The 13,867-nt window shown below is 34.6% G+C and overlaps 2 protein-coding genes across 3 annotated transcripts in view; one reads left to right on the top strand and one right to left on the bottom strand.

Moving 5' to 3' along the window:
• LOC141284469 (GTPase IMAP family member 4-like) overlaps positions 1–13,867 on the top strand; it is a 480,107-nt gene that overhangs the window by 297,230 nt on the left and 169,010 nt on the right. The window lies entirely within an intron of this gene.
• LOC141330705 (uncharacterized) lies at positions 543–7,986 on the bottom strand. Of its 2 annotated transcripts, XM_073835542.1 has the most exons (10): positions 7,853–7,986; positions 7,176–7,214; positions 6,101–6,169; positions 4,123–4,395; positions 3,751–4,038; positions 3,399–3,677; positions 3,186–3,224; positions 2,151–2,423; positions 1,286–1,573; positions 543–1,203 (listed from the first exon to the last, which is right to left on the bottom strand). In XM_073835542.1, the coding sequence occupies exons 1-10, from the start codon at positions 7,932–7,934 to the stop codon at positions 911–913; spliced, it is 1,923 nt and encodes a 640-aa protein (XP_073691643.1). In that variant the 5' UTR covers positions 7,935–7,986; the 3' UTR covers positions 543–910. The 2 variants fall into 2 exon arrangements, with proteins under 2 accessions (XP_073691643.1, XP_073691644.1); XM_073835543.1 differs by lacking the exon at positions 3,186–3,224 and having other exon boundaries at positions 7,853–7,984.

The following is a 13,867-nucleotide window of genomic DNA, read 5'->3' on the forward strand; positions in this document are numbered from 1 at the left end:
GTCTTATTACATTATAGTCCTTCATCTCCACTGCATTCTCAAAACTCTGACCATTTGATAATACCTAGAGTATCAAAATCAACTGTTTGCAGCAGATTATTTTCCTATTTGGCACACAAACTCTCTACCTAGACAACATCTGTCCGTTTAAATCTAGATTAAAGACCCATCTCTTCAGGGCATACACATAGCAACCTCATTTCAAACCTGTATGCTGTATTTTTTCCCTGCTAGTCCATAATTACATTTGATTGGTTAATGGGTCTCGTGATCTCGCTCTGATTAATCAAACTGATGCTCTAACATCCACACACAGCATTTGTACCACAGTGTGTATTTCAATTCATATTCTGTGTTGTTTTAATCTGTTTGCAGCTTTATTCGCCTCCAGAATCAAATAATGTGAAATATGTAAAGTTTAGACGTAATCTGTGACAGGACTAATGGTCACGGGCTGTGGTTACATTGAAATCTTAAAGGAGATGTGCCTTTTAAACATAGTGGTAAAACTAGAGGGTTAAAAACAGGGTAGAAAAAAGCCATTTATTTCTAAATTGAGTGTTTAATGTAACAATGTTTAGTGCACAATTTATTATAAAACTGCAATTCATGATCTTATATTAACATTGATTTTTCTGACAACATGGAACATGGAATGACTAAAATGTTTTAAAAGCATGACTAACACAGTATGAAACGTATATAACACTAACACTTATATGAGCCTTTTGCAATCATTTACATGAGCATTATATTCTGAAGAAAATTCCAATGCATGCATTGCTATCTATCTATCATCTATGCTGCGTTTGGAAAACAAAAAAAGATAGTAATAGCTTTAATATCACAAACAAAAATGAATACAGCTTTTTAGTCCATGATCAAGTGATATTTCTTTTGCTATACATTTTTAATTACCCCATGTGACGATAATTGGTTCTTTGAGGGTTCTGTGGGACACAAAACAATTATATTCTGCTTTTTCATCCTCCTGGATCTCCACACTCTTCTTCATCTGGAAGGTCCCATCATGGTTTGGTCTGATTCCTGTGGATTCAACCTCATCTTCAGGCAGAGATGCGTGAGATTTCCTAATGCCCAGTGTCACGTCTCTGGGGTTGAATCCGGTGGCTATACAGGTGAGTTTCAGTTTGGATTTGTCTTTGATAGACCTTTTTGCAAACACATGAACAGCTGGAGAAGCTGGAAACACAGAAATCAGTTTATCAGTTTCATCTTTATAACAGCTGCAGATCATCAAATAAATACAAAAACATTTACTCACAGCCGTGTCTGAGCTCCTTGTCTCCATATTCTCTGAATTTGTTGAGCCAGTCCACACACTCTTTCTCCAGGTAGCCTTTGGTGTATTGGTTTAGGATGGGAATATTGTCCCATTTTCTCTTAGTTGGTAGAGCTGCATCAACTGAAGCGACCCACTGAGACTCTTCAATATCAAAAGACAGAAAGTCCTCTCCATCATAGGCGTATTCACTAATGCCTTTGGAAAACTTCACTTCATCTCCCTCCTTTTTAACTTCACAACCATGTCTCCACTGAAGAACGTGAAGATCTGAAACAAACAATACATAAAACACTACATGAAAGACATATAAAAAATACTGGAAGTTAAGGCCTCAAAAAATGTAAACTTATTAACAGTTTCAAGCTCTTCACCTCATCTCTAGTATCACAGTTTTCTTATTCAATAGTAAACCTGACTTAATAAGTCAACTTGCTCAAAGTTACTTGCATTGGTTTCAAGTCAGTACATCTGAATATTTACATCTTTAGACATTTCAGGTAAATCATTACTATCATGTGAAAATGAGATTGGTCCCATGATAGAGCCTTGTGGAACTCCTTTAGCGTAAGCTAAGATGATTTAGTGCCATCAATACACTCATTGCTTCCTGTTTGAAAAATATGACTTTATCCTGTATTGCCTCTTCAGGAAAATGAGTTTTAGTTTAGATAAAAGAAACTGGTGGTCAACATAGCGTCAAATGCTATCTTTAGATCTATAAAGAGAGCTCAACTTTTAGAGTTTTAACTTTTTTAACAAAACACAACTGGCTGAAAAAATAGGATCACTTGCCTAAAGGTTTGATTCTAACATGTGCAGGTTAATGTGTATGAACGTTGCTCACCTGATTCATTGAGTCTCATGCGTTTCATCAGAATGTCGATATTCACATTAAACCACTGTTCTTTGCTCTTTCTCGACTGGGTGCCTTTTTCCCAGTAATCCTCCTGCATTTTCTCTTTCATCCAGGTCTGTTTGGGAATTTTCTTCTGTTCCTCACTATTGTAATAGTCGATCTGTATGTCGTCCAGCAGACCCATAGCAGTGAACTGATAGATGCCCGGCAGATTGACAGGTTTGGACAAACCAGTGTAAATGTAATACAGCGAGTGTTTCTCTGCAATGAAGAGAAATAAAATATGTAAAAATAAATATTCACTGGTTTAATCAAAGTGAAGTAGAAGGCAGGTAATTGTGCAAATGAAGCTCATGAAACAGTCTCAAAACACTGCAGCAACAAAAAGAACAAAATATAATGAATCACGATAATCCCAAAATCCCAAAGCAATAATCATGGGATCAAACAGGACTGGAAAACTTAATTTGATTTGATCAGCCACAACATTAAAACTGCTGACAGCTGAACTGAATAACTTTGATTCTATTATTATTGAATGTCTTCATTTATGACACTCCCATTTCAGGTCCTGGAGATGTTTTCTAATGAGCTGATGAGTGCAATCAGGTGTGCTTGATTAGGGAGACACACAAAATGTGCAGTGTTGGGGCGCCCAGGACCAGGGCTGAGAAACTGTTAGTTCTTGAATATCATGTTGTTGGAAGCAGGAGATCTTCACATGATGAAAAGATCAAGGTGTTGCCTCCAAATATCCCAGATCTCAATCCCATTAAGCATCTATGGGACGTGCTGGACCAACAAATTCAACCCATGGAGGCCCCACCTTTCAACTTGCAGGGCTTAAAGGATCTGTTGCCTTGGTGTCTTGAAAACCAAAGGACAAGTTAAAGGGATGGTTCGGAGTAGAATTGACGTCATTGCTATGCACTCCGAAGCCCATCTAAATACCCCATCCGAAGTTTTTTTTTACCTTAGTCAAACATTTATGGAGATATTAGAGTTTTTCGAACAAAAACATACCAGCTCGTGTTTCAGCATTCAATGATTTCATTGCCTGTCCTGGAAAATGCAACAATGATACACAATAATAATCATACACATTTAAACTTAAAATGTCAGGTCAAACATTTCATACACACAAGTAAAGATGGAAACCTATCTGAATATTTGAATTCTGAATAAAATCTGATGCTTGTGCTTCAATGATTGAATTAATGCCTTCGGTTTACCTACCCAGTTTTAGTATAATTGATTTGAAGGTTCTGTGGGACACAAAACAATCATATTCTGCTTTTTCATCCTCCTGGATCTCCACACTCTTCTTCATCTGGAAGGTCCCATCATGGTTTGGTCTGATTCCTGTAGATTCAACCTCATCTTCAGGCAGAGATGTGCAATATTTCCTAATGGTCATCATCACGTCTTTGGCATGGAATCCGGTGGCCATACAGGTGAGTTTCAGTTTGGTTTGATCACTGGATTTCCTCGCAAACACGTGAACATCTGGAGAAGCTGAAAACACAAGAATTTCTTTATCAATCGTCTGCAGATAAACAACAAATATAATTACTGTACATGTACTCACAAGCTTTTCTGAGCTCCTTGTCTCCATATTCTCTGAATTTGTTGAGCCAGTCCACACACTCTTTCTCCAGGTAGCCTTTGGTGTACTGGTTTAGGATGGGGACATTGTCCCATTTTCTCTTGGTTGGTAGAGCTGCATCAACTGGAGCGACCCACTGAGACTCTTTAATATCAAAAGACAGAAAGTCCTCTCCATCATAGGCGTACTCACTAATGCCTTTGGAAAACACAAGATCACTTCCCTGCTGCTCAACTTCACAACCGTGTCTCCACTGAAGAACATGAAGATCTGAAAAGGACATAAAGGGTTTATATGATAATATTATACATCAAATTATGTATATACTGGTGAATGTGTATGAATATCATTCACCTGATTCACTGAGTCTCATGCGTTTCATCAGAATGTCGATATTCACATTAAACCACTGCTCTTTGCTCTTTCTCGACTGGGTGCCTTTTTCCCAGTAATTCTCCTGCATTTTCTCTTTCATCCAGGTCTGTTTGGGAATCTTCTTCTGTTCCTCACTATTGTAATAGTCGATCTGTATGTCGTCTAGCAGACCCATAGCAGTGAACTGATAGATGCCCGGCAGATTGACAGGTTTGGACAAAGCCGTGTAAATGTAATACAGCGAGTGTTTCTCTGCAGTAAAGAGCAATACAATGTGAATTAAACAATTATTCACCAGTTTAAATGTGATCAATCTGATTAAGAATGCAGGTAAAACATCATGTGGGTGAAGCTCATTAAACTTTCAGATACAGAAAGAACTGTATAAACTGAATCTGTTATGATAATCCCAAATCCAAAAGCAATTCTAATGGGATCAAACAAGATTCTCTGGAAAACTTAAAGAAAATAATCCTACAACCCAATTTATTTAATTCTATTGAAAAAAATCTTGATTTGAAAACAGAAGTAATTGGATGATAAGGCTAAAGAAAATCAGAAATATACAAAGCAACAACAAAAACAATTCATGCTGGTTTATCTTCAGTGGGACAGCTGAAGTAAATAATTGATTATACTGTATCATTATAGTGGCACCCATTGTGGGGTGGGATGTATTAGGCAGCAAGTGAACTGTCAGTTCTTGAATTTCATTTGTTGGAAGCAGGAAAAATGGCCAAGAGAAAAGATCTGACTTTGACAAAGGCCAGATAGTGATGGCTAGATGACGGGATCAGAGTGTCTCCAAAAGTCTTGAGGGCTGTTCCCAGTCTGCAGTGGTTAGTATCTACCAAAAGGGATGTAAGGAAGGGCAAGAGGAGAACCAATGTCAGGGTCATGAGCACACACTGTTGACGCGTACCACACCTACAGTACCTAAAGACTGTTGCAGACACTTACAGCTCTTCAGTAATGTTCCTTAATGGCAGCGTCCTCTTTTCAGCAGGATAATGCAAGCTTCCACACTGCAGAAATTATACAGGAATGGTTTGAAAAACATGATGGAGAGTTCAAGGTGTTGCCTTGGCCTTCAAATTCCCTAGATCTCAATCTTATTGAGCATCTATGGGACGTGCTGGACCAAAAATCTGATCCATGGAGGCCCCAACTTTCAACTTGAAGGACTTTTAAGGATCTGCTAATGTCTTGGAAACCAAAGTTCAGAGATCTTGTGCAGTCAATGGTTGTTTACACAGTTAAAGAGTTGGATTCCAATGCTAAACACAGCCAAAGTTTCAAAAAATGATGTATTTCAGAGTCATTCTGTGCCAAATATACCCCTACTGGATTCATGTAAGTTTGATGTAAGGAAGAGTGGAAGTCCTTGGATGGGCACTTCTCCTGGAAGAGCACACCTGTGCACACATCAACCAGAGTCAGAGCAAGAGTCCTTCCACCGACGTGCTTCAACCAGGTTACGGAAGTAGTCTGCAACGCTGCACAGGACTTGCTCGAGAAGAATCCTAAGACATGTGTTTTGGTTGTGAGCAAAAGATGACCTTGTTCAGCTCTCAAAGAACTCAGCGTTACATAAAAAGTGGATGCAGTTTGTTTTTCCAGGGCAGCAACAGAGTTTCATAAGTGTGTTTGTCTGCTCCCGTCACTTCTGTGATTAATGTTTTACAAATAAGGCCCAGTTTGATACTGGTTTTGCACATTGTTTATACTGTTATACTACTCTGTAGGTATTTGAGGTCAACATGAGATTTTGTCCAATTTAAGCAGGTTGTTTAAATGTTATGGCTGGTCAGTGTATTATACGTCATACGTGATGCAGCAGCACACAACCTTCTGCATGAAAACGTGAAACCATTATTGTAAGCAGCCCTGAATGTAATTGAGATTTCTCCTATATAGAAACAGAAAGACACTGATATTCCATTTAAAATAGAGTTACCACTTTGAATGACTTTCTCTGGAGAGCCAGTCACACTGCTGTCCAATGTTTCACCAGCTCTCTCTCGTCCTGATGGAGAAACAGTGAAATGTCACATTGATGTAGTTTGAATCTGCTTGAAATTTGATGGTAAATAATAGAGTCGGGGTACTCGGACTTGTACTCAGACTCGAGTCCGGTCTAGAGTACAATTTTTAGCGGACTCAGACTTGTCAAGGACTCGGATGCATTCTGACTCGGAATTGACTCAGTATTGGCACGAGTGACACGAAAAGTAATGTCAAAATGCACCGTCTTGGAGATTATTCATACAAATGCAGTCGGTTTTTTCTTGAGTAAATTTGAACATTTGGGAGAAATACAGATGTGTCAAAATATATGATCTGTGCATCCGGTCTTAAAGCGACAGCATGTAAACCTATATTACATTTGCCTGTTTTATCTCACTATTCAGAATTTTTTTATATGTTGTTTATATGTTGTATTTCGGACTTTATAACTCAATTTAACTCAACAGTAGCAAGTTTGTCAGTTCTGAGGGGAGAAATGCCAGAAGTGTGGGATATAAACTGATGATTTTGAGCTGAGGGGAAAAGGGAGAATGTCTTTTCTTATCCGAATTGTAAGATATAATCTCGGAATTGTGAAAAATAAAGTCAGAATTTTGAAATGTAAACTCGAATTTAATTCTAACTACAATTTTTCACATTCTAAAAGCTGTTTCACTGAAATATGTCACAATACAAAAGCTATAACTTCTGTTACATGACTTTAAGTTTTGCTGAGCAGGACTCTAATTATGAGATGGTGTGAAATCAAAAATCAAACTGGCAATATGCAACAGAGGTTTGCTTTTGTTACATTTAAACTGTCATTGCCTTATTCTAGTTGTAAAGGTTAAAACAAGGTAAAGATACTGACAAAAAGTAGTGTTTAGTTGGACTCGGACTTGAGTCCGACTCGCCCCATTTTGGACTCGGACTCGACTTGGACTCGAATGGTTAAAGACTCAGACTTGACTCAAACTCGACTTAGGTGGACTCGAACCCAACACTTGTAAATAACAAAAACATACCAGCAGGCGTTTCAGCATTCAATGATTCAGCAGCTTGTCCTGGAAAATGCAACCATGATACACATTTAATCTCAAAGCGACAGGTCAAAATATTTCATTCACACAAAGATAGAAAATGATCTGAATAACATCTGATGCTTGTGCTTTAGAGACTGAATATTTACCTACCCAGTTTTAGCATAATTTTAAGTTTTGTGATGAAATTAAATGAGAAAACAGGTAAACAGTCATAATATATACACCTGTAATGCTCTAAGAGACATTTTTAATCTAGTCAACCATCCAAATATAAACACAATACTAAAAAAAAAAAAGTTAAAACTTATGTTACTTATTAGAGTTCAATGAAACTAATGACCATAGTTAGCTAACAATGCTTTTTGGAAAACACACCCTTGGATAAATTTCCATTTTTCAGTTTATTTTGTCCAAATGCATCTGCTTATCCAATAGGACCTACTCTTTGTTAAATTAATTTGATGCATCTAAAAAGTCATGTTGAGTGGGTAGTTACAGTTTTTAGTTGACAAAACTTGTTTTACTTTTATATTTCGTATACGATGCATGCATTTAATCTCACATTTCATTTCTGTCCTCACAAAGACGTTTTAAATCACGACGTATACTCGTTACTTTCACTTTCATTCTCTGATAAACGCAGAAACTTTTAAACATACCTGCTTGAAGTGAAGGCAATGTCCCATAAAGAAGAAACACACAAAACTGAGCAAAGATCTTCGTCTTAACGCCTGTTTGCATATTGAAATGTCTTTGTTGTGTAAATTTGACGATTTTTTTTTTCCGTTGAACGTAAACACAGCAGAATAGGAGCTGCAGAAAATAGCGGATGAAGTTTTAACCAATAAGAAAATAATACGATAAAGTCATCATTGAAATTTGATCTGTGTCTGGGCAGAAAAGGACGGTTTATTACTGTTACAGTGATGAACAGTTAAGTGTTCACAAGGTCATTTATTAATGATATATTTACAATTAACAATTCTTTCACAAAGATGATGGAGTAGCTGTTCTCAAAATGTTTACAAATACAATAAGCAATTAAATCATTCAAATAATTAAAGAGTAGCAGACATTAGTTATTCAACTTGATTGTGTTCTGACAATGGGAAGAAATAATAATACTCATTTTGTCTTACAAAGATAAAAAGCCCATGTATATACATGAAATATAGATTTGATTAGTTATCGTCTGTTTAGGCAGTCATTTATCACTGTAAATAATAATAATAATAAAAAAATCTATACTGTAGGCTATATCAGGGTTAGTTAACTAAAACTATTATCATAAAAACAGCTTTTCAGTATTTAGTAACATTGTAACTGTCGTTCTAGTAATGAATATCTCACCCTAAAATATATATTATTGCCATGGCCATAGATATATCTATGGCCATGGCATTAACATTCACTCTTGCGTTTCAAACCTGTTTTAACGTAATTTCCCAGTTAGATATGATTGGTTAACGGGTCTCAAAACCTCGCTCTGATTGGTCAGATTGGCGCGCCAACGTCCTCGCGTTGCGTTTCTGTCAGACAGTGCGTTTCAATTCAGATTCTATGTCGTTCTAACCTGTTAGCAGGTTTAAACTGATATATCACCTGCACAATAATTCACTGAAGAAATTACACGTCGTATAACGTGAAAAAATGTCTAGTTTAAACGTAATCTGTGAGAAAATCCACGACGGTCACGGGCCGCGGTGGGAACGCGGTGACATTTGCGTCGCGTGCGTCGTGGAGATGATGGACAGGACGGATGTGTCGGTAAGAACCGTATTATTTCTAACAATTAAAATAAATAAATAAATAAATAAAAAATGTGTGTTTACGAGCGACGCGGTGTGGCTGCTCATGACTGACGTTCTCGTAGGCAGTGCGCAAGCGCGCGGCGCTCGTGGCCGTGATGCGCGTGGACGCGGTTCGGGAGCTGCTGTACTGCGAAGAAGAGCGAAGAATAAACTTCATCTCGTCGCTACTGAGTAACACACACATTTACACACACAAATTCATCAATTTATTTAATTATTATTCTTGTAATCATACTCTTTTGTGATCCTGGACCACAAAAGCCAGGTACATTTATAAAGTCATAAGGGTAAATATTTTGAAATTGAGATTTGACCAGATGAAAGCTAAATAAATAAGCTTTCCATTGATGTATAGTTTGTTAGGATAAGACATAATGTGAAAATCTGGAATCGGAGGTTGCAAAAGAATCAAAGTATTGACAATATTGCCTTTAAAGTTGTCTTAGTTGTTCTTAGCAATGCATATTACTAATCAAAAATTAACTTCTGATATATTTACTCTAGGAAATTTAACGAAATATCTCAATGCAACATGATCTTTACTTAATATCCTGCTGATTCTTGGCATAAAATAAAAAATATTATTTTGACACATACAATGTATGGCTTTTGTTACAAATACAGCCTGGTTTTGTGGTCCAGAGTCACATTTATGAAGCTCAAAATAACTTGAATCCTTTTAATTCACAAAGTAACTCTCTCAAGTCATCGCTGCTGTCGAAACATTTCATTTGCAAATGAAACTCAACTCAAACACTCACAAATACAGCTTTTACAAAATAAAAGCAAGTGTTGATATTTAGGGTACAACGGGGCTAAAGGCACACCTTAAGAAAAATGATTCTGAAAGCGTTGAAGGAGATCACATAATAATTTAATATAGATTTACAGTATTAACAACAAATTATACATATTTTTTATATGATATTATTAATAGCATAAACATGCTGATTATCTCAAAGATGGACACCCAACATTTTATATGATATTTACCATCTAAATCTAACAATGTCACGTCAACGAATGGAAATTAATTTATAGTTGTCCAAATGAAGTTCTTAGCAATGCATATTACTAATCAAAAATGAAGTTTTTTATATATTTATGGTAGAAAATTTACAAAATATCTTCATGGAACATGATCTTTACTTAATATGCTAATGATTTTTGGCATTAAAGAAAAATCTATAATTTTGACCCATACAATGTATTTTTGGCTATTGCTACAAATATACCCGTGCTACTTAAGCTGAACAAAACTGCAATAATATATATATATATATATATATATATATATATATATATATATATATATATATATATATATATATATATATATATATATTATTGCAGTTTTGTTCCGTTCTGAGCTGTTTAATGAGATTTAAATGGCTGTTTGTGTGTTTCAGAAACATTGTTCAGTGCTGTGGATTCGTCTCTGCTGGATCAGACCATTCAAGGTGATCAATCTCTCGCTCATCTCAGATCTTCAGTGTGTGTTGTGTGTAAAAGATTGAAAAGCTCAGTTCTAGACCGTATCATTGTGTGTTTGTGTTCAGTTCTGTTGCAGGTGACTCTGGACGTCCCGAATCAAGCGTTTCTGCTCTTCATCCTGGATCAGATCCACTCACAGGTGAACACACACCTTTAAATGCTCATTCAATACATTAGAGCCAATGTTGTTGTTATTGTTAATAATGACGTGTGTGATTGTCTCTCAGTGGACTGATGCTCAGAAAGCGTCTCTGTCCTCCTTGACGTTTCTGGGTAAACTGCTGGACGCTCATCCTGCTCTGAGTCAAACGCTGACCTCCATCCGCTGTAAGAATATCTGACTACATTTATATTTAATCATCATTTCATTATTTACCAAATGCTTTATATTTTGTCAGCAAGGCCATTTGGGCTAAAATATTGACTGAAAGTCCCCCTGAGATTTATGTAATAATAGAAATAATATAAAACATCTATGAATATTTATTGAAACTTTCACATTTTCGTGATTCTGTGATGTGGTTAATGGCCAAATGACTTGCAAGTAAACAAATGAAATATTTAATCTTTTTTGATGTTTTTGTTTTGCCTTAAATATATTTCATTAGCTGATTTAATATTACTGGTTTGTTTTATTCTGATTGTTTTTATTTTAAAATTAACAAATTAAAAGTTTAATTAAAGTTTTTTTAATTATTAGTTTTTACATTTTCATGTATATTCAGTCTTAACTTTTGTAAAAAAAAATGGTGCATATGTATTTTTAATTACACAAAATCAACATAATCATGATCAAATATTTACTGAAAGTCCCCATGAGATTTATGTAATAAGAGAAATCATAATGCATATTAAATAAATATGCATTTATTTAAATGTGATTTATTTTAAGCATGATTTTATTTTCATTGTTTTAATTTTTAATTATTAATTAAATTTTAATTTAATGATTGAACATTATTAGTAAAATGAATCATCATTGTTTTTATTCTAAATGTATTTATTTAAATTAAAATAATTGAATAAACAAGAAGTTTTTGGTTTTGTCTAATTATACTGGTTTGTTTTATTCTGATTGATTTTATTTTAAAATGAACACATTTTATTTTTTTTAAGTCTAATAAAATATATTCTCGTGTGATATTTATAAAGAAGTATTTATTTTAATAAGTAAGCTTAATGCCATCTAGGAGGATAAAATATTTAATATTTGCCATTCTTTGGTGGTTACACCATTTTACACTTTCATGTAGATTAACTTTTGTAAAAAATGGTGCATTTTCATAAAAATAGCATGATATTTATTAGCAAAATAAGCAAATATTTATTGAAAAATGTATGTAATAGAAATAATATAAAAATATACGAATAATTTAACAAAACATTCACATTTTCGTGATTTTGTGATGTGGTTAATGATCAAATGATTTTTTTTATGGAATATTTTGATTGCATTTATTTAAACATGGTTTATTTTAATATTTTAATATTAGAAAGTTTTATTTTTATTGTTTTAATTTTTAAATTATTAATTTTAATGATTGAACATGATTAGTAGGTGTAATTTTCATTGTTTTAATTCTAAATTTAATAATAGTGATAATAACATTTTTTGCACCCAAAGCACTACAAGTATAATGCAATACAAAGTACATCCTTAGATTAAACAACACAACAACACATTTATTTAAATTGAAATGACTGATGTTTTTATTTGAAAATTAACACATTTTAATTGATGCATTTTAATTTATTAGCTTTTATTTTGAATTATTGGTTATTGTGGTTTAATAAGTGTTTTGATTTTGATTGCTTTTGTTGATATCTGTGTGTGTGTGTGTGTGTGTGTGTGTGTGTGTGTAGTGTGTGTGTTGGAGTGTGTGTGCTCAGCTCTGCTGGTCTCAGATGAGGAAGTGAAGGCCGCCGTGTGTTACGTGTTGTTCAGGATCTGGAGTTGCTCCGCTGCGGTTCAGACGCTTCCAGACACACTTAAACAGCGCATGTGTGTGTTACTGCTGCACACACTCTCAGACACACACAACACAGCACTCATCGTCAACTGCCTGGGTGAGACACACACACACACACACACACACACACACACACACACACACACACACACTGCAACTGTCTAAATGGACCTGAACCTTCAGAGAAACATCTGCAGATCATCAGATTGACACAGAAACACGATTTATCTGATTCAGAGCATTTTAAACTAGTTATGAGCATTTCTGTGGAATTAAGTAGCTCAAAAGTGACATTAAAGACATCAACAAAGAGTATCAATATTTAAAACTTTTTTTGCAAGACAAGCTGCATCATGAAAATTAACCCTATTTTCTTCATGCATGTTATAGATTGTATTGTGAATAATTCATGCATGCATGAATGTGACTGTCACTTCTTCCACAATTCATACACAATGTCTTGTGCAGCACAGAATATTAAAATGATGCTGCAAATCTTTCATTATCATTTATTGCTGATGCGTCCCTTCCAACATGCTCTGTAAATGTACAATGCCTTGCGAAAGTATTCATACCCCTTCATTTTTTTGTTTTATGTTGTTATGCTAATCTGCTGTAAATTACTTTTTTCCACATCAATCTATACTCCATGCACCATAATGACAAAATAAAAACAGAATTGTCACAACATCATAATCTATCAAACATTAAGCTTTTAAAACTACTTTAAACTTCAAACTATTTCAGACTGAAAACAGTCAGACTTAAAACTTGGAAATCTTTTTAAACTTTTTCAAACTTTTTTTAAATTTTTTTAAACTTCAAACTTTTTCAAACTTTTCAAACTTTTTTAAACTTAAACTTTTTAAAAACTTTAAAACTTTTCAAACTTTTTTTAAAACTTTTTCAAGCTTTTCAAACTTTAAACTTCAAACTTTTAAAACTTTTCAGACTTTTAAAACCTTTCAAACTTTTTTTAAACTTTTCAAACTTTTCTACTTTTTTAAACTTCAAACTTTTTCAAACTTTCTGGTACAGCTTTCTCAAGCCAATTTCAAAGTTTGTCTTGACAAACTTTTTTTTTTTTTTTTTTTTTACCTAGTTTAAGTTTTTTTTATTTTTAATAAATTTGCAAATTTTCTGGCATCATGGTGTATGGGGTGTAGATTGATGAGGAAAAAATTAATTTAAAGCAGTTGAACATAAGGCAGTAACATAAAATGTGAAAAAGGGTATACAGGGGTATGAACACTTTTGCAAGGCATTGTAAACGTGTGCTTTTACATAAGTGTGTGTGTGTGTGTGTGTGTGTGTGTGTGTGTGTGTTTCCAGGTGTGGTGAAGCAGATGTGTCAGTACTCTGATGTCGTGTGTGTGTTGATGAATCTGAATGATGGAGA

This window comes from Garra rufa, chromosome 1, assembly GCF_049309525.1.
Source record: "Garra rufa chromosome 1, GarRuf1.0, whole genome shotgun sequence".
Classification (NCBI taxonomy): domain Eukaryota; kingdom Metazoa; phylum Chordata; class Actinopteri; order Cypriniformes; family Cyprinidae; genus Garra; species Garra rufa.